The following is a 24,182-nucleotide window of genomic DNA, read 5'->3' on the forward strand; positions in this document are numbered from 1 at the left end:
CTGCTCAAAGCCATGCCATATTCCTACTGACTGTAGCTTCCTTATCACATGGCCATTCACCCGTATTCTTACTTCTGCACATGGCCTGGGTTGTACAAGAAGCAACACCTGGCTGAGATACAGCATGGCATCATCTCACAAATTGGCAGCCAGTGGGTTAAGCGCTCTGTACTTGTCTAGCAGTTGAGATGCCACTGCTTCCAGGGGAGACACTTGGCCTGCTAACATGGGGTTATTCTGGAAGCCGTGCAGGCTGCTCTAGCACGACTGCTCTTTCAAGGACAGTGCCCTTGGGCACTTTTCTCCCTGGGCACTTTTCTCCAAAGCAGCACACTGCAGTCAGGTAAAAGAAGGGTGCTTTTGTGGCTTTTTCATTGTCCTAACAAATCCTGTGCTAGTTAGCAGAGGAATTTTTGAATATTCATTGCCTGCTTCTCACTTGTCCTCCTCGTACTCTGAAATAATTCAGAGCCCTCCTAGATGAAAGAGGCAGTACAAATATAAACAGTTATTCCTCTAAATTAGCTATCCATATAAAATTCCAGTAATAATCTCACCAGTCCTTTCACAAATGCACTTCTTTAAATGGGAGAGGGACTGAAAATCAAGACCCAGCTGTAAGCATCTTCTAATCGCTTTCTTCCTAGATGATACATCAAGAGTGAAGCTTTCCAATGTGGATGATGACCCTTGCTCAGACTACATTAATGCAAGCTATATACCAGTAAGTGACTCAGAGATGTTATTTTACAGTCCTTCCTTAGTGGTTATTTGCCCTTCATCTAAAACTGAATATGCAGCTGGAGGCTTAAGGCCTCCCTTCCCCCTTCATTTATTCATCTTAGCTGGAAGTCTGAGAACTTATTTTGTAGGTGTGCTAAAAGGCTCTGTCTGGCTGCCATTAAGTTAGCTTTGAGTGGTTCAGCTAGCACTCAAGGACACTTTCTTAGATTCCTATAGTTATGTAAGATAGCAGGTCTAATTGGCCAAGGACACATTTTCAAAGGTCACTGATTTTATACACTGTCCACAACTACTGTAGCTATCACTGCAGGTGGCATCCTCAGTGTGAAGCTGCAGCTCATCCTGACAGTGCTGGCACCTTGTCTGATGGTGAAACTGGCTGAGATTACAATAATGTCATTTACTAGAGAGTTGATTGATGATAGCAGTAGTTTTAACAATATAAATTTCAAGCTAGAAGTCAGCTAATATATTAAAAGCATCAGAACTGAAACAAAAACTCCTACTCGTTCCAAAATTGCTTGATACTGGGCTGGACACAATATAGCAATGCAAAACTTTGACTGTTACAAAAGGAATAGTATTTATATACACTTCTGCAGTCTCTTCCTTCTCTCTGCGCCCACCAGCCTTCTGCTTTGAGGTCTAAGGCAGTAACTCAGCTCTCAAAGCTGTTGCCCCAGCAAGGGCATCATTGCTGCAGACTGTAACTCTGTGGCTTGTTCAGTTGCTAGAAGATCTTTTTTTCTGCCTTTATGGAAACTAATGAAGTTTTCTTTTCTTGCAGGGCAATAATTTCCGCAGGGAATACATAGCAACTCAGGGTCCTTTGCCTGGCACTAAAGATGAGTTCTGGAAGATGGCATGGGAACAAAATGTGCATAATATTGTCATGGTAACCCAGTGTGTTGAGAAGGGCCGGGTGAGCAGTGACTTTTCTTTATCAATAACGACTTAATTATTGTTTTTTTTTAATTTTATTTTATAATGTCATTATCAATGTTTTAATATTTATTCAGTGTTTATGCTTATTATTTGCATCATGCTGATGCCAAAAGCCCCACTCAAAGTATACACAGTAAGAAATGAAAGCTGTAATCTAAAGACAGGAGGCGAATTTAAAGTCTGTAAAGTTAGAATGCAGTGACCATCCCAAGATCATGCAGCATCAGTGCTTCTGGTCTCTAATCCAGCACTTTGTTCACTAGTACTACTATGATTCCCTTAAGGACAACCACCTGCAAAAATTATGTGGCATCTCTTTGATAAGCCCTTATGTCGTAAGCAAAGAGACCGCTCACACACTGAACGGCTTGATTGAGTGCAAGCATAGGTAGGCAATATTTAGCTGTCTGAGCAATCCAGCTCTGCAAGTGTGACTATGTCCTGCACCTTCTCTGTAAGACACAGAATAGATCTGTTAAAAGGTTAAATCAGCTCGAAGTGGTGTTCTTCCAGTGGATATATAGCAATATTTTCTTTTTGCTTGTTGTTTTTCCTTAATGGAGAAAACAGATGCAGGCCAGGCAGCAAGCCATCTCTTACTGCACCTTACTGGCTCACAGTGGGATCCCACTGTCACATCTCAGAAGGAGGCAGGGAAGCATGTGCTGGAAGCCTGGTTCTCATCTGTGCAGAGCTCTGGGAAGAGATGTCACAGAAAAGGTTGTGGCATTCAGAAAAGACATCAGTGAAGCACTTCCTGTTCCCCCATCACAAACATTGGTGATGAGAACTCTCTCTTTTAGCCTCATCCATGTTCTTTCTCATCCCAGTGCCTGTCTGTTGATCTGGCAGTGCAGGAGGGGGCATTGGTCTCTTATTTCAATTGCTGTTAGTACTGCTTTTCTTTCTTATACTCATGGAGATCTTCCATTTCCCATATGTATACAGTACAGCAAAGATGAAGCAGTCTATGAGATTCCTGGAGTGTGTGGAGGATAACCTCCTGACACAGGTGGTGAGGGAACTAGCTGGAGAAAGTACCCCACTGGACCTGCTGTTCGCATACAGGAAAGGGCTTGTGGATGATGTGGTTGTTGGAGGATGCCTTGGGCACAGGGATTGTGAAGTGATAGAGTTTTTGATCTTTTGTGAAGTAAGGAATGCAGTTAGAAGAAGTACTGCTTCGGATTTCCAGATGGCAGACTTTGACCTATTTAGAGACCTGATTAATAAAGTCATTCCCAGGGCTCAGAACTGGGGCCGTTTTTGTTTAACATTTTTTATCTGTGATCTGGATTGAGGGAATCAAGTGCATCCTTAGTAAGTTTATGGACAAGTCCAGGTTATGCAGCACTGTTGATCTGCTTGGGGGTAGGAAGGCTTTGCAGAGGGATATAGATAGGCTGGGTCAAAGGACCAAATCCAATTGTATGGCATTCAACAGCCATAATAGCTAAGTGCTGGGTTTTGAGCTTGTGATATAACAACCCTGCGCTGCAGTATAGGCTTGGGAGAGAACAGCTAGAAAGTTGCTCAGAAAGAGTGCTGGGGATGCTGCTCAACAGCCTGCTGAACATGAGCCAGCAGTGTGCCCAAATGGCCAAGGTGGCCAATGGCATCCTGGTCTGCATCAGAAATTGTGTGGCCAGCAGGACTGGGAAGAGATTGTTTCCTTATACACAACACTGGTGAGACCTCATTTCAAGTACTGTGTTCGGGTTTGGGCTCCTCAGTACAAGAGCACCATTGAATTGCTTGAGCATGTGCAGAGAAGAACAATGAAGCTGGTGAAGGGGTTAAAAAACAAGTCTAATGAGGAGCTGCTGAGGGAATTGGAGTCTGGAGGCTGAAGGGAGACCTCACTGCTGTCTACAGCCACCTGAAGCGTGGCTGCAGTGAGGATGCTGCCAGTCTCCTTTCTAGGTGACAAGCAATTGGATATGAAAAATGGTCTCAAATTGTGTCAGAGAAGGTTTAGATTGAGCGTTATTAAAAGTTTCTTCATAGAGAGGGTAGTCAAGTACTGGAATGGGCTGCCAGGGAAGTGATGGAGTCTCCATCCCTGGAGGTAATTAAGAGACGTGGACATGGCATTAAGGGACTTAGTAGGTCAGGTTGATGGTTGGACTTGATGATTTTCAAGGTTTTTCCAACCTAGATGATTCTTTGATTCTGTAGTTCTTCCTTCATCCTTTAGGCACAGGAGGTCTGAAATCTGCTCCTGCCAGTGCTGTATTAAAGCTTTGTTTCCAGCTGTTATTGACAATGAATCAATCTTTTTCCATGTCCCTGCAGGTGAAGTGTGATCATTACTGGCCCCTTGACCAGGATTCCTTGTACTATGGAGACCTGATAGTTGAAATGCTGTCTGAATCGGTGCTTCCAGAATGGACAATACGAGAGTTTAAAATCTGCAGTGTATGTATCCATTCATCTTTTTTTTCTTTTTATATTATTATTTGACTTAAAAAAACCTGCAAGGCTAAATGAGGAAGGTTTCTTCTGCTGTAGCACAGGTGCATAATGTCCAGTTCATCTCTGGTAGTAGCTGTGGCATTCTGAAATTGCATGGAGGCTGTGTATGTGTGTGTCCTCATCTCTTGGCTGTTCTGATGACCCACACCTTTGTACCTCAACAGGAGGAGCAGCTTGACTCAACAAAGCTCATTCGTCATTTCCATTACACTGTGTGGCCAGATCATGGAGTGCCAGAGACCACCCAGTCTCTGATCCAGTTTGTCAGAACTGTAAGGGATTATATCAACAGGACCCCAGACACGGGACCAACTGTTGTGCACTGCAGGTATGTGCAGCAGCAAAAAGTAAGCAGCACAGAGCTTTTCTGCATACCGTTGGGAAGATCCCAAGTATTCAGTCACACAACCTGAGAGATGATCAATGGGCGTTAGATTCCCACATACCTCTGAGCAGCGTTCACAAGGCATATAAAATCAGTCACAATCTTACCCTGGAGAAGCCCCAGAAACTACTGTGTCTTTTGGGATCCACTGGAGTGTACTTCGAAATTTCAGCAGCTGCAATTGCTCTTATGCTTTATGCATTCTTAAATTGTCTGTGTGCTGCTGGTTGTGACCCAACGCATCTGGATCACAAGAACACGTTCCGAACAGGAAGTATACCCAAGGATGACTCTGGCTACATACGGATGTTGAGACCAACTGACAGATCGTTCCTTTCCTCTCTTCCTCTCATCCTCTTATTTCTTCACTATGAGAATGGTGACACACTAAAACAGGTTATCCAGAGAAGCTGTGAATGCTCCATCCCTGGAAGCATTCAAGGCCAGGTTGGGTGGAGCTTAGGGCAGCCCAGTCTTGTGGAAGGTGTCACTGCCCAAAGCAGGGAAGGTAGAACTAGATGATCTTTAAAGTCCCAGAGATGCCAGTTGACCAGGAAGTTCTCATTCCGGAAATCTAATTGTACAAAAGTATTGCATGTGTCGATCCATCTCCATTTAAACCTTTTGGGTTGCTTTCTTTTTCAGTGCTGGTGTTGGCAGGACTGGCACATTCATTGCACTGGACCGAATTCTGCAGCAACTGGATTCAAAGGACACTGTTGACATTTATGCAGCAGTGCACGATCTAAGGCTTCACCGGGTTCACATGGTTCAAACAGAGGTAAGTTTTGGATAGCCTACAGTACACCAACACCAGCTGTATTATTTAATAATCTCTCATCTTAAAGCACCTCACAGTTACTCCATTATGAAATACTTGTTAGATACATTTAGAATCTCTAGTTCAGGTTTATTTCCATTGGCTCATACAGCAGGTGCAAGCCCCAACAAGTGGTGGCAATGCTTCCTATAGTCCCTTGGCACTGTACCAGTATCACCCCATCAGCATGATGCAGCAGACACCTAACAGCATGCTGTTCTGTTATTACAGCGTCCAGCAAATGAGCTCTGAACAGAGAGAACTCCTTTGGGTGTGGAGTGAGAAGGTGAACATAAGATAGGTAGATGTAATGGGGAAAAGGAATGGAGAATGGAAAAATTAAGTGTATATAATTTTAAAACTCCAGGCACTGTGACCTTGTGGCTTTAAAGTGTGTTTTTTATTGAGCTGCTCTGTCCATTTTCATTAATGGTGTTGGAAAAATTGATCAGACTCTAACATACTGTGCTGGAAGTACATATATTCTACAAGTGCAGAAAAAGTATTTGGGATTTCTTTCTGTGCTTTTAAAAATGCAAGAAAATCACTTTACATTAATAGCAGCTAACCACTTAGAAGCATTTAATGAGGGAGAGCTGTGAAAGCAGTCTTTAGATTTTTTCTGAACTGTTAATAGAGCAATCGGAATGTGTTTGATGGGTCTGCCTGTAGCTTGGTACTAATGGAGCTCTTTCTTGCAATTTGGAAACAAGAATATCAGTGGCTGAGCTTCTTGATAGATACAAAAGTCACAAAAGCATATAGGCACCACTGGGAATGTAAAGGAGAGATTTCCTGGAACTGTCTTAATGACAGAACACTTTGAAGGGAGACAGCTTCTCAGTCTGAACTTGGCACCCTCAGAGGTGAATCCATTTCCCCATAGTCAGCAGGGCAGATTGGAGGCATGCTCACTTTCCAAGAGCCAAAGCACTGAGAAAAATGCACAGAAAGATAGCTAAATTTCTTATGCAAAAAATAGATTGAAGATCTGGGGAGAGGAAATGCATGCTTATTGAGAAATCATGTCTTTGAGGTGGAGCAAGAAGGGCAGATAGCAACAGGACGAGAGGAAATGAAAAAACTGAAAGAGACTAGATTTAGGCTAGATATTGGGAAGAAATTCTTCACAGTGAGAGTGGTGAGACACTGGGACAGGTTGCCCAGTGAGGCTGTGGATGCCCCTCCCTGGAAGTATTCAAGGCCAGGCTGGATGGGGCTGTGAGCAACCTGTTCTAAAGGGAGGTGTTCCTGCTGTCACGGAGTTGACTAGATCAATCTCTGCCCATGACAAGGGGGGCAGTACGCCCCTGCCCTCCCCCCCCCCACCCCGGCCCCACAAAAATGGGAAGGGAGGGAGAAAAAACAGCGGCAACAATCTATGGAGGAAAACTTATTTTACTATGATATTGGAATGCAAGATAACACAGTATAATACAGTCTGATTGAAATTGAGACTAATAAATAAGATAGGAGAGAGAGTTCCTGAGACCGAGTCAAACCTGAAGAGCTTGGAACAGCTAGGAAAGCGGCCTCCAGCACCCACTGCCAGGCAGTAAGAGAGCACCCCACCCTGAAGGACCAGATCCTGTGACTTCTGTAACGTGCAGGGATAGGTACCTGGAATTGGGGCATTAACACTTTAATACCCAGTGCACTACATGATGTTTTGATGCAGAGTACTGGAAAAAAAAAAAAAAAAAAAAAAAAAAAAAAAAAAAAAAAAAAAAAAAAAAAAAAAAAAAAAAAAAAAACATAAAACCATGACACCTGCCTATAGCTGGGGGTTGGAGCCAGATGATCTTGAAGGTCCCTTCCAACTTAAACCATTCTATGATTCTGTGATATATAAAGATGCTTTGCCTAATTTTTGGGTACCATTCTACACTAACCAGAAAATGATAATGACTCATTTTATAAGCGAGAAATAGTGACAACACATGGGGATTTAACAATCTGTTTCATAATGGTAGTTTGATAGTCAGTAACATCATGGTGACCATCTCTGCATTGGTTGTGAATGTCATCTCAGCTCCCTTCTAGTGAAAGGCATTCTGCAGAAAGATGATCGTCATTCATTGTGTATTCAGAAGCAACTTTATAACATATATGGGATTTAAAAAAAAGAGGCATTCATCAAAGTTCTGAAATATTTTTATACTTTAATAACATCTGTAGAAAATATTTCTTTTCAGAGAAAAAAAAAAATCCAGGAAGCTGGTTGTTTCTTCCACGTGCTTCCCTTTACGTATTAGTAGTTGCACATAAATTATACAAAGCATTCAGAGTAGCAGCTATCCAACACAGCATTATGTCAAACCATGCCTTGCAGTTGATGAAGCTTTCAGTCATGATATAATCAATCAAAATGTGTTTATGTTTAATTATGTTTTAATGATACTGTTTTTAAAAACAGATTATTATAAAAGTCTACTGTATTACCACAATAAAAAAGAGGTGAATTCTAGAAGTATATTTTCATTTATAACACTGCTCTTGATTCTGCCTGAGGGAGTCAGCCTGTAATTACTTTTCCCAGGGTGACTTAAAAATATATGTGTATATTTTGCAGTGTCAATATGTGTATCTGCATCAATGTGTGAGAGATGTGTTAAGAGCCAGAAAACTTCGCAGTGAACAAGAAAATCCTTTGTTTCCAATATACGAAAATGTGAATCCTGAGTATCACAGAGGTAAGTGGAAAATTATCAAATTATGGGATATTTCAAATTTAATAGATCATTGACAGTGTAATCCAGGGGGCAGATTTCTCAATCCCTCATCACTGATATTTGTTCTCTTCTTGGACATTCATTTCTTCACTTGTGTTTTCTTGTTACTCTCAACCATCAGCCTCATAAGGTGCTTAACAACCATGTTTCTGCAACTCTAACTCCTTCATTAGTAGTGATGGTTGGACGTGGTGATCTGGAAGATCTTTTCCAACTTAAATGATTCTGTGAAGTATTTATAACTTCTCTTGCTGCTCTTACTTGCCCTCATGCATAGGGGAGAGACAGGGAGAGTTTTGCACTTTATGATTCCTATGCTGTTGGATGAACTGAATCCTTTCCCTGTCCTGATGCTGGCTTCCTGTTTTACCTTGTTTTTCAGCATACTGAGACTGCTTGGAATTCCTGGTCTCCTCTGTCATCCTTGGCATTCAGCTTCTGTTCTGTATTTTCTCCATTTTCTGTTGACTATATAGGTGTTCTGAAGAAACTTCTACTTGTCTTAATGGATTATGTAGGTATCCAAGGCTGTGCTTTCTTCTACTCCAACAACTCTCCATCCTTTCTTTCATCTCCTTTTTCCTAGCCTATATGCAGTTCCTTGGAAATAAGAATTTAGAGCTACACCCACAAAAGCACTTGAATGTTGTATAACCCACATATACCTCACTGCCTGAAAATCCTTAAGCCATTTGGGTGTCTGAGCTCCCTGTTAAGTTTGAGAAAATAGTGTCGAGAAACTCAGTCTTACTTCCCAGTGGAAAACAGAGGAAGCAGCTGTGGTCACATCTTAGCTACATCTTGAGGCACCATGGTCCTCAGCAACCAGTTGGAGTGCACAACAGCTCTGAGTAACACTGCAAGATTAGATTTCTTTCGTGGCCTTAGGGAAACGATTATTACTACAGACCCTGGCATGTACTGAAGACAGCAGATCACATATCCTGTTCCCATGTTGATAAATGTTCCTGAAATGTTCCAGTCATACAGATGCAACCATGATTCCCATTATAGCCAATAGTGAACAGGAGGAGTCTGTTGTGTTCCAGAAGAGTGTCCTAAACATCAGGTTGTTGGATATTCCTAGTAAGAGGTGGATCTTTCAGGACATTACGGTCCTGCTGACCTAAACTGAGGTGTGCTGATAAGTTCAAGTGGTTGTTATTGCTAAGGAGAGGCTGGGGACAGAGCAGAGCTACTGTTGGGAAGTCATCTTCCTGGAGTCATCGCATCAGTGCCTCCTATCCCTGCCTTGGCCTACTGGGGCAGCAGTAGCAGACCTGGCACTAGCACAGTCCTTCACCTCCTGTTCTCATGGATGGAGGACCAGTCAGGAGATGTGAACAGAGGTGGCCTTTGTGTCTATGTAGAGCTCATCCCTAGCAGCTTTTTAGAAGCTTTCAGGGTGAGACTGCAGGATCACAGTAGCTCTTTGAAGCTGGACAGTAAAAATTAAGGTTATAGGATGAGGAATCAAAACAGGTTTTTTTTAATCTAGTCTTTAGAATCATAGAATCACTCAGGTTGGAAAAGACCTTAAAGATCATCAAGTCCAACCACGACCTAACCATACTACCCTAACTAACAACCCTCCGCTAAATCTTGTCCCTGAGCACCACATCCAAACTTTTTATATACATCCAGGAATGGCGACTCAACCACCTCCCTGGGGATCCTATTCCAGTGCTTAACCACCCTTTCAGTAAAGAAGTGTCTCCTGACATCCAACCTAAACTTACTCTGGTACACCTTGAGGCCATTTCCCCTCGTCCTGTCACCAGTGAAAAGAGACCAACCCCACTCTTGCTGTAAGCACCTTTCAGATGCTGGAAGAGGGAATAAAGTCTCCCCTCAGCCTCCTTTTCCACAGGCTGAACAGCCCCAGTTCCTTCAGTCTCTCCTCATAGGACATATTCTCCAAGCCCTTCATAAGTCTTGTTGCCCTTCTTTGGACCTGCTTCAACACCTCAATGTCCTTTCTGTACTGAGGTGCCCAAAGCTGAACACAATACTCGAGGTGAGGTCTCACCAGTGCTGAGAACAGGGCAGGATGACTTCCCTAATCCTGTTCACCACTCGTTCCTGATACAAGCCAGGATGCCTTTGGCCTTCTTGGCCACTTGGGCACACTGCTGGCTCATGTTCAGCCAACTGTCCATCAGTACACCAAGGTCCCTTTCCATCAGGCAGCTTTCCAGACACTTCCCCCCAAGCCTGTAGGGTTGCCTGGGGTTGTTGTGACTAAAGTGCAGGACCCAACACTTGGCCCTATTGAAACTCATACAGTTTGCCTTGGCCCATCAATCCAGTCTGTCCAGGTCCCTCTGTAGTGCCCTTTTCCCCTCAGGCAGATCAACACTCCCTCCCAACTTGGTGTCATCTGCAAACTTACTGAGGGTGCACTCAATCCCTTGTCAAGATCATTAATAGAAATCAGTTATCAGCAGGCAGACCAGGCTTGGCAGAAGCTAAAGACTGAAGTAACGGGAGTTTTCAACAAGCTGGGAAATGCTAGCAGAAGTAAAGGTGAGATCAGCTCTTGAGTGGTTACATCAGCCACCAGCCTGCTCCACAGCCACCTTACAGAGAACTGTAGTGAACAGGCAGAGATGAACGTGAAGCTACCTGTGTTCTTTTTTTTTTTCTAATCACAGTATTTCTTGCTTTCAGATGCTGTTTATTCAAGGCACTAAGAATGTTACAGACACCTGCTTTTTTGACCACATGTGTTAAGTAGGGGTTTGTTTGTTTGTTTGTTTTATATTTGTATTTCGTGCACTAGAAAGGTACCAGACCTTTCTATTGAGACTGTGTATTATTTATTGGTCTGGTGTTTTTTTAAAAGATATTATATAATTTAAGTGTAATAGATATTAATGTATATAATTGTATTTTGGCATTATGTAAATATGTATTTTTTTCTATAATGTTTATATTAATATTAAGCTTCAGATAATACTATTTTTTCTTATCACAGTTTTTGTAAACTGTTCTACATAAACTATTTTAAATTGCATTTGTTAACAGGGCTGCTGCGTTTGGGGCAGGTTATGTATTGACATTTAACACACAGAAAAATCCTACAAGAAGAGCCTCATTAATTTCTTTTAATTAGTTCAGTATTTGTAAGGTGAAATAAGCTACTATTAAGAAAGAGAACAGTAGTCCTGTATAAGAATTACAAAGCTACTCTACACTTTAATCTCACTGCTTGTGAAATGGGTGAAATCCACACCACTCATACCACTATGACATATCTTTTACAGAACTTGATAACAGCCACGTAACATAGGGTCCACCTCACTGGAAGCAACTGTTTCAGTCTAATGTGACATAGTAAAAAAATATCAAACAACACATGCTGCCGTGAAGTCTCGCTGACTTGCCCCACACACATCCTTGGAGGGGAGCAGGTCACTCTCTGGTTTCTTCACCCTGGTTTCAGAGAGCAGAATCAGAGCACAGCATGTGTCTGTGCATTTGTACTTGTGTACAATTATAACAAGAAAGCTGTTTAAGAAAATTCTTTTTACACTTATCTTAAGAGATATGTAAGGATGTGAAGGCTCTCAAATTCATTAAAACAGTGTGACTGCTTAAAAATGAGAGAGATTGCAAACTTACTGAGATAAAGACCTACAAAGATATATATACCACAGTTTACACAGTTGGCTTCAGCCTAAAGGTGCTTGCAGCATAGCTGCCTGAGCCTGAGTGCAGGTCTCCTTCAAGGGCCGTTTGCTTTCACAGACGGAAAGCATGTCCACACAGGACTCCTCTGCTTTAATGTTAGCTCATGTCACTACTACAAGGGCAGGTGGAATAGAAAAAGGCTCATTTGTAACCCTGGGAATGCAGTCTCACAGGATAATTAGCTCACTGTGCTAATCATCAGATGCACTCAGAGCATCCTGTGATTAGCTAGGAGTGTAATCCAGGAGCACCCACCAGGTGTCCTGCCCAGCCAGGCAGTTTAGGAACGTCTTCTTTCCTCTGTGAAAGAGGCTTCTTCTTCAAGGAACTGATCTGAACACTGTTCAGCTGTTCTTTGTCTTTATAAAACCTCTTCAGTTAAATAGAAAAGAGGCAACACACAGTGGTTCTTCACAAGAAGGAAGTGCTTGTTAGTTCTCCTTTCATCTATCTACCCATTCATTACCTGGAAAAAAAACGTAGCCTGCTGCTGGAGACAAGTGCTTAGATTCCACTTCTGTTTTGCAGAGAAAACAGTATTCCTGAGGGCCTCCAGAGAGCCACCAATACATCTAAGCTAAGTGCCTGAGTTAGAAACTGCAGTGGCTCTTTGACAAGATTGCTGTGACTTTGCCATGACTTACTGGAGCCATACTCTCCCTGCAGTAGGAACACCTGTGTGACAGTGGGTAAAGGAATCTGCAAGGTTTCTCCGACAGAGTTTTCTTAATTATTCCAAAACAGAACCAGCAAGATTGTGCATTTCCGTGTCACTCTGGTCTTCCTGCAGAGAAGGACCCAGCCTGACAGTGCCTCTTCCTTCTTACTGCAGCTGGAGTCTCATCCTTTCTTGACCAAATGCCCTCAGGTGCTGCAGAAGCTCAGAACCTGCAGGCTCATTCAGCCTCTTAGGTAGCTCTGTACGAGAACATGGCTCATTCCTCTTGTGCATCCCTCTCGGCCCTCGCACGAACCTCAAGGTTCACCGCCCGCAGTGGGATCTGAAGAAGGAAACAACATCACAGTGGAAGCCCCTTTCATAGAGAGAAGTGTAGGCAAAAGCACAAAGAATGGGGCAGATTTACTGCAGGCCTACTCCTTCTCTGTTTCTTTTGCTATGTAGACTTCATGTTAGCAAGCAAGGTCAAAAACATGGCAGCTTTAGACTGATTGCTGGCTCTACTAATAACAGCTGAACTTAGGGCATCATGAAAATTGCTTTTGTGTGACGTGCACTGCATCAGTACTCTCTTTTTGCAGCAGTCGCTGAGGAAAGGCGATCGTGTTACTCAGCAGCAGTGCAATTACACTGGGAGGACATACCAAATACACTCTATAAATTATCTCACTGTATATTACTGTGTCATTTTTTTATGCTGAGGGAAATGGAAGTGGCTCAATAATACATGATTGGATGGCAGAAGTCTGATTGCATGCTGCTGCGTTTGTATACTGTTAATTGTTTTCAGAAGGGCGTGCATTGTTCTGCTCTTTGTTTTGATGTTTCTCTGCTCAGTTAGCAGCACCTACAGTTTGCAATTCTGCACCCAAAACGATGATGTCACAGCAAACCTTTTTGTCTTTTCTCTCAGCAAATAATTGACACAGTTCACAAGCCTCTTCCTCCTTATCCCTTAGTAAGAGGGCAGATTACCTTACATACTCTGGCACAATGCTCTTGAACAGCTTTACATCTCATGCAAGAGATGTGCATACACCTTATGGCTCTGGTTCTGCTTTCTGGCCAATTCTGGTCATATGAAACCAGTGTTAAACAACTGAGAATAAGTTAAAAGTATATATGTAGCATTTTTTAATATGAGACACCTACTTATCCGTGTAATTAATGATATTTACTGTGCCTGTAAGCTAAATAGCAGAACCAAAGGGAAATTGTTAATGTAACAAGAGCGGACTTGAAGGAGCCTTTGTACTGCACAAAGACAGCTCTTAAGGAAAAAGACATCCTCTGATGAAGAGGATGTTTCTGTTTTGAACATCTGAATGATGTTCAGAACTCCTTTATTGATGTTTCCCGATAATAATGTTATAAAGCAAGGCTAGTGTTATTGCTGATCCATAAGCTAAGATTTGCACACTCGGAGCCCAGTCCTGTGAATCTCCTCATTGTCCACAAAGCTACCTGAGTACTTCTTTGATGAAAGTCAACTGGAATGCGAGTCTGAAAAGTAACATGCAACTTCTGAAGCACTTGTAGGGTTGGGCTTTCAGTTTGATTCAAATTTTTTGTATTGAAAGTTATTTAATAATGAAAAAAAATATAATAAATGTTTTTAATCTGTGCAATAAAATTACAAGATCCACTACCGATCATAGTAAAGAAGTAGATTTTGCATAGCTGGAGTTGATAAATGATATTTTTTGTTACTAATGGAACACAAAAGTGAGTGAGAGAAAGGCATACTGTGAAGATGTCATAAAAGTGCAACTTTATACGTTTTTCTCTGCTGCTATAGTTATTTATACAGCTTATATACGTGCCTGAAATTGCCAGAAATATTATTTTATGCCGTGATATGCTATGAATTTCATTTCAGTTGTAGAACGGAAAAAAGAATGTGTGAGCTTTACGTTTATATTGTGTATTGTATACGGCTATCCGTGCTTTGACTTAGAAAGCAGAAAGTTAAATACTGAGCAGATAGGAGTACATCAGCACACAGCCGTGCTCCTCAGCCTGGGAGTTAATGTGTGGACTAAAGGAATGAGAACAGCAACCACCTAATCACTGCATTAGCATCTCTTCCCAGGGTCACAGAGCGGAGAAACGCATCTGACATTCAGAGACACAGCCTAAAACAGCAGTCACTCCCCTCATGGCCCTGTCACAGATGTTTGGGCTCTGTGAGCTGTGGGACCCACAGCCCCGAGGGGTTGTGCCTTGAATGAAAGGTGAGAGCTCACTGCAGCACATGGGCAGCTCCCGTTACACCCTGTGCCCTTGACTAACTCCCAAGCTGACAGAGTCGAACTGCCCACCTGTTGGGATGGCCAATGCTAAGGGGTCCGCTGGCAATGACCTCACAGATCAACAGCTGGTTCAGAATGAGGTGTTTTTTAAGACTGGTAGGAAATACTGGGGACTTGGAGCTGCCTACATTTAGCAAATGCTGCGGAATTCGGGCACATGATGCTGGTAGATGGAAATGCATGACTTTGTTGGGTTTTGTTTTATTTGAAAGCTAAAGAAATACTGTGAGTAACATCAAGTAGCTAAATATATATTGCCCTCTAGCAGGGCTCACAGAGAAAAAAAGAACATGGTTTTGAATATGGTTAGCCATAAATTGTTTGCCAGTGCCTGGAGTAAAGTGACTGAAAAATGTCTTCAGCACATATTCCATTCTCATATGCTATATAATTGCTTCTGTTTGTGTTCCTAACAAACACTGGGTGAACACAGAATTGTGCTACTCTTGTCAATTTAATTTATGCGTTTGTTAAGTATATTTTTATATTTTTAGCTTCAGTCAACAAATCAAATATATTTGAGTGTATTTTACACATTTTTATAAGTAGTTCATGAATAAAACATTCATTTAAAAAATCACATCCTAGTCTTCTGTGTGACTGCCTCTGCATTATGGATCTTCTTGTCCTGCTGCTCAGAAAAGGTCATAAGTGAGCTTGATTTCAAGTGAGATGGTCTTCAGAGAACATTAACTTCATCAGAATCCTCAGCCTATTGGGAAAAAGGGGTTCTGCTGATGCCCTCTGGCTGGATGAGTGCCCATGCAGAAAGATACAGTTCTTTGCATCCTCAGTTCTTTGCCCTTACCCCCAAACAAATATGGTCTGGATTATACAATGTGCATTTGAACCAACAGTGCATCTCAGAAACTTGAGTGCCTGTTATTTGAGAGACATCACCTCACAAAGCCGTTGTACCAATTAAGGCTGCAGTGGAGCTACATCACCATCTACCACCTGAGGATCTGAACCACACTTTATAACAAATGCATTTCTTTCTTTCTCCCTTGCCACAGTGCTTGAAACCCATTAGCATTCCTGTGGGTTCAGGGTGCTGGGCAGCAGCATACTTATTGCCTGCTCTCTGTGTCTCAGTTAGTCCTTATTTGTCATAAGAAGTGTTCAGGACAAGATAAATCTGTTTATTTAAAAGGAGGAATGATGTATTAGGCTTTATTTTGTACTGTGAGCTGTGCACTGAAAGCAAGAGGGAGTTAGATGTTCTCTTTGTGACATAGAAGCTCACCTCTTAGGCATTTTGGGTCCTGAAGCCAGCGTGGGTGCAGGAGAGTGGAATCACGTACAGTTTGTATCCCCACACAGGAGAAACATGGCCAGCATTGCAAACAAGAATAAATACAGGTTGTTTTACAAAGTGCAGCAGGGAACTGCAATACAGAGGATCTCCAGCACCTCTGGTTTACCTAGAAGACCATAGATGGATCCTGTTGAAATAATACTGCCACAATCAGCTTTTTATCCACATCAGGGTCAGGAGCGAGTGGGGCAGGCCGGGACCCAGCTGGGGGTGTTTGGGCACACACACAGCAGCTGAGGGCAGGGGGAGTGCTGCCAAGGGGTGACAGCCACAGCCCCGAGCAGCAGCCAAAAGCTGGGCACCTCATTGACCAATGCTGTGCTGGCGAGGACAGGCCTTTCTGTACATGGCCTTCTCCATGCTTGTGCCAAAATCCCTGCCAAGTTCCACGCTGTGTCCTTACTTGTCTTTGGTGTTTGAGTGAAGCCCTGCAGCAGCTTCCCTTTGTTGTGTTTTGCTCCTCTTCCCACAGCAACAAGGCCACAACTTCAGTCATGTCCCGAGACCTGCAATTTGAGACCTCTCGGGACAAGGAGCCCACATGCTGACCCATGGCTCAAGGAGAGGCAGTGCTCTCTCAAAAAATGGGGTGCACTCAGACAGAGTGAGCAGGGTGAGCCTTCCGGGAGGGATGTGTTGCCAGCAGCACTGAAGCGTGGCCCAGCTCTCACAGCTGCTTATTTCCATGTGCCTGTCTCCTCTGGTTTGCACCAGGCCTCAGAACGAGGCATGCTTTGCTGAGCAATGCCCACCAAGTGTGATTTCCCGCACGGATGCAAACCTGGCGAGGACAAAAAGCCAATGAAGTCGCTAATAGAATGCCTCCATAAAAAGTCTTTGCAGGGCTATCAAGAGCACAAATTTGGCTTAGATGAGGTCCCTCTTTCGCATGGAGAGCAACATGCTTTCATTGAGTCCTTGTCTCTGCTTCCAGTAGAGCTGTAGCATTTCCGTCAGCTTTGTCCCTTGGGAGTGGGAGCCAGGCACCCAGATAACGTGGAGCTGCTCACACACTTGAGGGGCTTTGCCTGTGCTGTGGCCTAACCTTGTCCCCTCCATCTTCTCCAACCCACGAGGGCAGTCACCATCAGCACCTGAGGGCTGCAGAACTTCCCGTAGGATCTCACTGGCTGTGGAGACAGCGAACAGCAGGAGTGTCACATCTGATCACACACAGACATATCTAGAGCAGAGATGTCTGTCCAGAGTGATCATCCCAGGCTTCCCTAGGATTGCCCATCCCAAATATCCAAAAGTGGGCAGGAGTAATGAAAGACAAAAAAAGTGGTTGGATTGACTAAACATATCTTAGCAGGTGTCTGCAGTGCCTGTGTGTGCATCCATGAGCTTAAATGAACCGACTGCAATCCCTGCACCCTGTCTGAACTTGGGGATGGAGGAGGAGTTGAGCTACACTGCCCTGCTGAATGGAGGTGGCCTGGGGCTGTCTCAGAGCCTTCAGCCGCTCACTGCTTTGCAGAAGCCACTCAGCATTTCAGAAAGAAGCTCTGAATTCACAGCTGGTGAGAAAGAGATTTACAGCTCCACTGATTGTCAGAGAAGCAGAGTGCTGGGAATGTTGACACTATAATCCCACTCTCCTGCTCCTGTTGGGCACATGGGACAAAGGTCTGGTTTTAGCCTAGAGCAGATGTGAGGCTCCAGTGCAGCCCACACTGAAGGAAGGCCCTTCCGTTCTGTTTTCTGTCCTACAGAGTATAAAGAAACCTGAAATTAAAGGGGAAACCATTGGCATTATGGATAAGAAAGGCCACACTTCCTGGGAAGTCACAGACCAGATGACAGATAGTAAAGCCATCAGAATAGATGTAGTGTGAACTGAGCTACACTGTAAAAAGAATAAAAATAATCAGATGTGGACAGTAAAGTGAAGGTCTGAATGCTGCACACAGCATGGCTAGGGAGAAAAATGTGATGCAAATAACAAAGAGATACAGAGAGGTGCGTGTGTTAATTGGGGGCACTTCTCTTGCTTGTCACTGACTGAAGCTGCAGTAATGAAACCACTAGGAGAAAAGATGGGTACTTGAAAAGGTAATAAAGACTCAGATAATGTCCAAAGTATCCAACAGATCAGTAAAGATGTGCTCGAGACACCAAGCATAATAAATGCCAGCATCTTGTTATCTTATCACTGGATCTAAAAGACACCTGGAGCCAAATTATTTGCGAGTCCAGCTTGGAGAAACTGAACTGGCAGACAACTGGAATTAATTAATGCCCTACAGATCCGCGCCAGAAAGGTTGAGGAGCACTAAAAATATCTGAGGAGCCTGTTTCTTACACATCATGCCAATTAGATCCGGTTGGATTGTGACAAATTTTCTGTCAACGTCCTGGTGAACATGCAGCTCCCATAGCCCCCCCTGCCCCCCCTGAGTTCCCAGGCAGGCATCTTGTGTTAAATTGCCCAGAATATCAGTGGCAAAAATAGAGGGGAAGAAAAGCAAAAAAAGAAGAGCTGCTGTCAAGTGTGCTGTGGTTGATCAGCCAGGGCCCATGGCCTGTTTGGGCTGTCACACATCATCCTTCTGGCTCTTCAGACCTTCCCCCGGTTCCCACAGCCCACATGGTAGAGCCTGGCTGCTCAGCCCTGGCTCACCCACTGCATCTGTGAGGAACAGGAGTGATGGATTTGGAAAATGAGGAATCCAGCACTGACTTTCTCACAGGTTCAAGTATGGTGGATGGGTGGAACCATCCCCAAGGAAGAGAGAACGGAGAGAGGAAGGAACAGATCTGGACAGCTGGCTTTGGGCTCATGCTGTGTTATGCCCCGTGTATGAGACCTCAGTGTGGTGGAACTCTGCTCTCTGCAAATTTCCACCGTGGAAATGGGGAATCAGAGGGTTTTGTTTGGGTGATCAGATCCCCCTTGCTTCTGAAGTGCCACTGCACCTTCAAGTACCCCCACAGTGAATGGGAGAATCTGATGCAGAGCCTTCACAAACAGCTTCCCTTTACATACATCTCCGCACACCCCCCCTCTTGTACTTTTCCAAGTAATTAAATTGTGCAGCTGAGGAGAGTGATTTGGAAAACAGATGGCATGCAAGATGCTGTAGGAAACAGTGGTGCGTTTTAAACATTCACAGCAGATCTGCAGGCAGATTTGAGTGGTATATGGGCCTTAAAGCAGCTGCAGTTCAAAGTCTGCTTGTGCTACCACCTGAAACCAGAAGAAACGAGGACCCCTTTAGCATCCAACAAGAAACTCACAGCAAAGGTCAAGACCAAGCTTTTCCATGAGCATTGTGGCCAGCATCATTTGCCACACCAGTTGTTGTGACATATCCAATGCTCCTGGTAAGTGTCAATGACAACATCCATGGTATGAAATGTGAGATTTGGGCAAGACGCGATCTTGAAACAACTAGTTTAGCCAAACCTAGCAGTAGTCCACAAAGCAAGGGAGAATTACACACACAAAAAAAAAAAAAAAAAAAAAAAAAAGATCAGTTATTAATTAATCTGTGAAGATGTGACATTAAGCACTTGTGAGACATCTCCTCACTGTGATGTTTTCCTCCTTACTGTGACAGCACACCCCAGACAGGCTCCCTGCTCCAAGCCCATTCTCTTGCTCTCCTCCTTGCCTTCACATCTATAAGCACTGCACAACTTGATGAGGTGAGGAGCCCAGCCCTGCTGGCACAGCACCATGCAATGGGAGCCCACCACTGCCTCCCAGCCTCTGACAGGGAGGAGATAGATGGACAGAACTTCCACTGATGTGGCCAAGGAAGGAGCAGTGCCCATGGCATCTGCAGCTGCATCTGCATTGAATGTGTCTTTGCTCAGAGATTGGATGAAACAGAGACAGTGCTGGAGTGTGCTAGATGGGGCTGCTCCTCCTTTTAGGAAAAAGGCACGGTCATCAGCTCCCAGTCCCCAAAATGCTGCTGGAAAGTTTCTTGTCCTCTCTACCCTAGTAATGAAAACCATCACAAGAGGAGCAGGTGCTTCCACCACTGAGTGTATTTCCACACCAAGCTGGAGGTCATTTTCAGAGAGACTAATAAACTGGGCATAATGAGTTTAAGCCATCCAGTTAAATAATGACAGATGTTTAGGGAAGGAAGAGCAGGAAGAAACACAAGTCTCTCAGTGCGTGGAGTTGAAAGAAAATTAGTTCAGCATGTGAAGGCATTGTTCAGTTGAACAGCGTGGGGCAATGCTGGAGGTGGCAGGGAGGCAGCTGCCATCACGTGCCTGTGGGCACAGCTCTGCTGGAGCACCTAACGGGGCGGCATCCCACTGCACTGCATGCCTCTTTCTGCAGATCTTTCCACCTGTTGGGATAGGGGTTGGGAAACTGGGATCCCTGCATTTGTGTCCATCTTGGCTGCTATTTCATGGCACAGCCATGCACACAGCACCTAACCCCTGAACACAGAGGTTCAGCTGCCTGTAAAAGAACTGCTCACCTCCTGGGATGTGTGGAGACTTCTACAGGCCAATTAAAATCTCTACTTGAGAGAAGCTACTAATAATAACCATGCTGCCAGCCTTCTTCTTTCTCACCCAAGGACAGAGCAGGTTTTAATACGGCACATTTGCCAGAAATGCACTCTCCTGAAAGGGGAAGCAAACCCTTCCTTGCCAGGAAGGCTGCAGCACTTCTTGTGTGGGTCTTTTTTGCACATTTCATAGGGTGCAATAGGTACTACTTACATCAGAGGGCCAAATTGTCAGAACACTGAGCTACATAATGAGCAATCCTAATAGCAATGCTTGACTTGGCAACACAGTCTTCAAGGTTACGTAGTGGAGCACAGAATGTATACCAAATAAAGTGATCTGCAATCTGTCTTTGCAAAATAAATATGATACTAATCAACTTGGCATTTTGCTTTGTGTTTTGCATTTTCATCTTGGCTATCAATAAAAGCAACCTTGAAAGTGCAGATTAAGGAGCGTTAGGCAGGAGTGACAGAGAACAACACAACAAGGAGGGGTGCAAGTTGGTACAAATGGTTGTAGATCATTATAAAGCTAATTACTAAGGGACACTGCTCAGTGTGTGTGAATACAGAATAATGATGAGTTCAGTAAACCTCTACTGCACAGTATTTGTGACTGTGTGCATGACTGGAAAAAGGCTGCTGCTTGGGAAGGAAGCAGAACAGCAAAGCTGGGGCACATGTAGCACCCCAGCAGCAGAAGGGCAGGAAGGAGCAGTGCCCAACCTATAGAATCACACACAGTTTCACACACAGAATGGCCTGGTTGGAAGGGACCTCAAGGATCATGAATCTCCAACCCCCCCACCACAGACAGGGCCAACAAAATCCCTATTTAATACTAAACCAGGCTGCCCAGGGCCTCATCCAACCCAGCCTTGAACACCTCCAGGGACGGGGCATCCACAGCCTCTGTGGGCAGCCTGTGCCAGCACCTCACCGCTCTCACAGTAGAGAACTTCCCCCTGACATCCAACCTAAATCTTCCCTCCTTCAACTTAAAACCATTTCCCCTTGTCCTGCTGCTGTCTACTCTTTCAAATAGTTGAATATTTGAATATGAATCATGGAATGGTTTGGGTTGGAAGGGACCTTGAAGATCACCTAGTTCCAACCTCCTGCTATGGGCAGGGACACCTCCACTGCACCAGGTTTAACCTAACCCATCCAGCCTGCCAACCCATGTAATGTTGCGTACTGACAGCTCCTCAGCCCATATTCAATCTCCCTGAGCTTGTTGCCACTCTGATACAAATTAATTTCTTAAATGAAATCTGGATGCATTATTTAAAAATGCTCACTGTGCTGTATTACTTCCCGTACGTCTCCATTAGTCTCCAGTTTGACTGTAAAAAAAGTAGCAAAGTTCACAGAACGCTATTTGCTTTTAAGCAAAACCACTTACTGCCTGGGATGCATTCATCTGGATGCTTTTAGGTTCGAAGCATACACTCGATGTCTTCAATAACGATTGAAAATTAATGCATCAAAAATCCATCAACAAAAGCTAGCCATTTATTTCCTGAAGTTGGATTATTTTTATCAGGTTGATATTTGAGGGGGGGAAAAAAAAAAAAAAAAAAAAAAAGATTGCTGGGATCTAGGCTACCTGACATTTGGACATAGTGACCAGTGGATATCGAGTCCTTCCAAACTTCCCCCCGGCCTCAAAACAGCCTTGCGGTAGCTTTTAATTGCCTCAATCACTGCTCTTCAGAGGAATAGTGCCAAATAAGACAGTTCAGCCTTTATAATTGTGTAGAAGGCTGCCAAACCTACATCCCTCCAAAATTTCATTTTCACCCCCAAATGAAAGCAGTCTCCTCGATGGTCCCAAGCCCCTCTCTCATGCTGCAGCCACTACCCTGGGCATGGGGCCTGATATTTGGTCCCCAGCAGACATCAAGTGCTGCATCCCAGAGGCAGTGTGGAGCCGAGGCTGCCTCCCAGAGGTGGGTGTGTATCAAGGACACCCAGCCTCACCGTCTGCCTTTGCTCTGCAGGGCATGGCTGGAGGCTGCTCCTCATCTGAGCTCTGGATTACCCTTAATCATGAGCTGAAGGAGTGGGAATTGCCTAAAAATGGCACTCCAGAGGGGTTTGGAACAATATGCTGCCTGCTTGCATCTTTTCTTGAGCTATCTCTGATGAGGCTCCTTTCAAGCCACCTGGATGCTAGGCTCCTGGGGTGTTGGGTGTGTTTAGCCCGGAATCCAGCTGCTGCTGTCAGCTGAACAAGCAGTTGTACAAAAAGCTTAATATTTGTTTTTTCCTACTACTTCTGGTGAATGGCAGTTGGCATGCAAATATAGCCAAAAAGTCTGCTGTGTGAATTTATTCTTGACGTGGCATGAGCTCATTAAATTAAATTACAGGCAGATTACTTTTTTTTTTTTTTAAGCAATATAAAGGTGATTCAAGCAACTCTCATAGCATTTCTGGGAAAGTTATTGCAAATGGATGGCTGTATGCACTACATACTGTTTGGAAATTGTGCACTGTAGATGTGAGAGTTGTGTGCAATTTACTGCTTTGCCAACGTATATTGCAGCAAAATTTCACATCTGTGGAATCACAAAATCATCGAATGGCTTAGGTTGGAGGGGACTTTAAAGATCACCCAGTTCCAACCCCCCTGCTGTGGGTTGGTTGCCACACACCAGCTCAGGCTGCCCAGGATCTCACCTAACCTGGCCTTGAATGCCACCAGGGATGGGGCACCACAGCTTCTCCGGGCAGCCTGTGCCAGTGCCTCATCACTCTCTGAGTGAAGAATTTCCTCTTAACATCTAACCTAAATCTCTCCTCTCTTTGTATAAAGCTATTTCCCCTTGTTCTGCCACTATCCTCTTCCACGTGGTCACTTCAGTCTTTAAAGTAGTTCCGGCCCTTTTGTCTACAGTCAGCAGGTACACTGGGTCACTGGCCAGCTCCTGCATTTGCACTGCTGAGCAGCTTCCAGTAAGACTCCAAGCAACAGGCATTACACATATCCTCAGTATTCCTCCCTCCTTGGATAGCATCTTACCTGTAAAAAGTTTTAAGGACTGGCCAATTTTCCCCTTCACCTCTCGCACCAGCACTCAGAGAGACAACCCACGAGGGCTGGCTGTGCTGGTGCCAGGGCCCAGGGTGCCGACAGAGCTGTGTGGTCCCAATGGGACAAAGCACTCAGCAGACAGACAGACCGACAGCACTGCAGGGACTCTGGCTCCTAAGAAGTGATCAGAGAAAGATGCTGTGCCAACAAACCGGTTTAATTGCTCTGAGTGGAAGGGAAAGCAAGGCTTGCTAACGCTGAGAGACAGAGAGCATGATGGAACTAAACTCCTCAAAGCAAGAACGCATAAATATTGAATACATGCAGAAATCAGCTCTGTGGATGGCTCTGAGGAGAGCAGATGTGTAGCTGAGCAGACACTTCAGAGAATACACCATAAAAGCTGAAAACACACAAAGGGGAATCAGTGAATAATCCTCTGGAAGGAAATCCCCGGCTTCCACCAAGCACAGGGATTAGAAGGACTTGTCTGAACCAACAAAGCACAGACTGCTGCAGCAGAAGAGTGAATTTCAGCGGTTCTTCCTCAACATC

The 24,182-nt window shown here is 44.1% G+C and overlaps 1 protein-coding gene across 1 annotated transcript in view; it reads left to right on the plus strand.

Annotated features, from left to right (window-relative positions):
* The window catches only part of PTPRB (protein tyrosine phosphatase receptor type B), a gene marked incomplete at its 5' end in the record, with an annotated part of 61,443 nt that extends 50,516 nt beyond the window's left edge, over positions 1-10,927 (plus strand). Inside the window, 7 exons of the mRNA XM_079538127.1 lie at positions 648-724; positions 1,532-1,666; positions 3,985-4,107; positions 4,329-4,492; positions 5,195-5,330; positions 7,942-8,062; positions 10,772-10,927. Of these exons, the coding sequence (XP_079394253.1) occupies positions 648-724; positions 1,532-1,666; positions 3,985-4,107; positions 4,329-4,492; positions 5,195-5,330; positions 7,942-8,062; positions 10,772-10,794 (779 nt within the window). The 3' untranslated portion in view covers positions 10,795-10,927. The remainder of the gene's footprint in view (positions 1-647; positions 725-1,531; positions 1,667-3,984; positions 4,108-4,328; positions 4,493-5,194; positions 5,331-7,941; positions 8,063-10,771) is intronic.
* Positions 10,928-24,182: the final 13,255 nt, after the last annotated feature.

Source organism: Tetrao urogallus (genome assembly GCF_951394365.1).
Source record: "Tetrao urogallus genome assembly, chromosome: 1".
NCBI lineage: Eukaryota > Metazoa > Chordata > Aves > Galliformes > Phasianidae > Tetrao > Tetrao urogallus.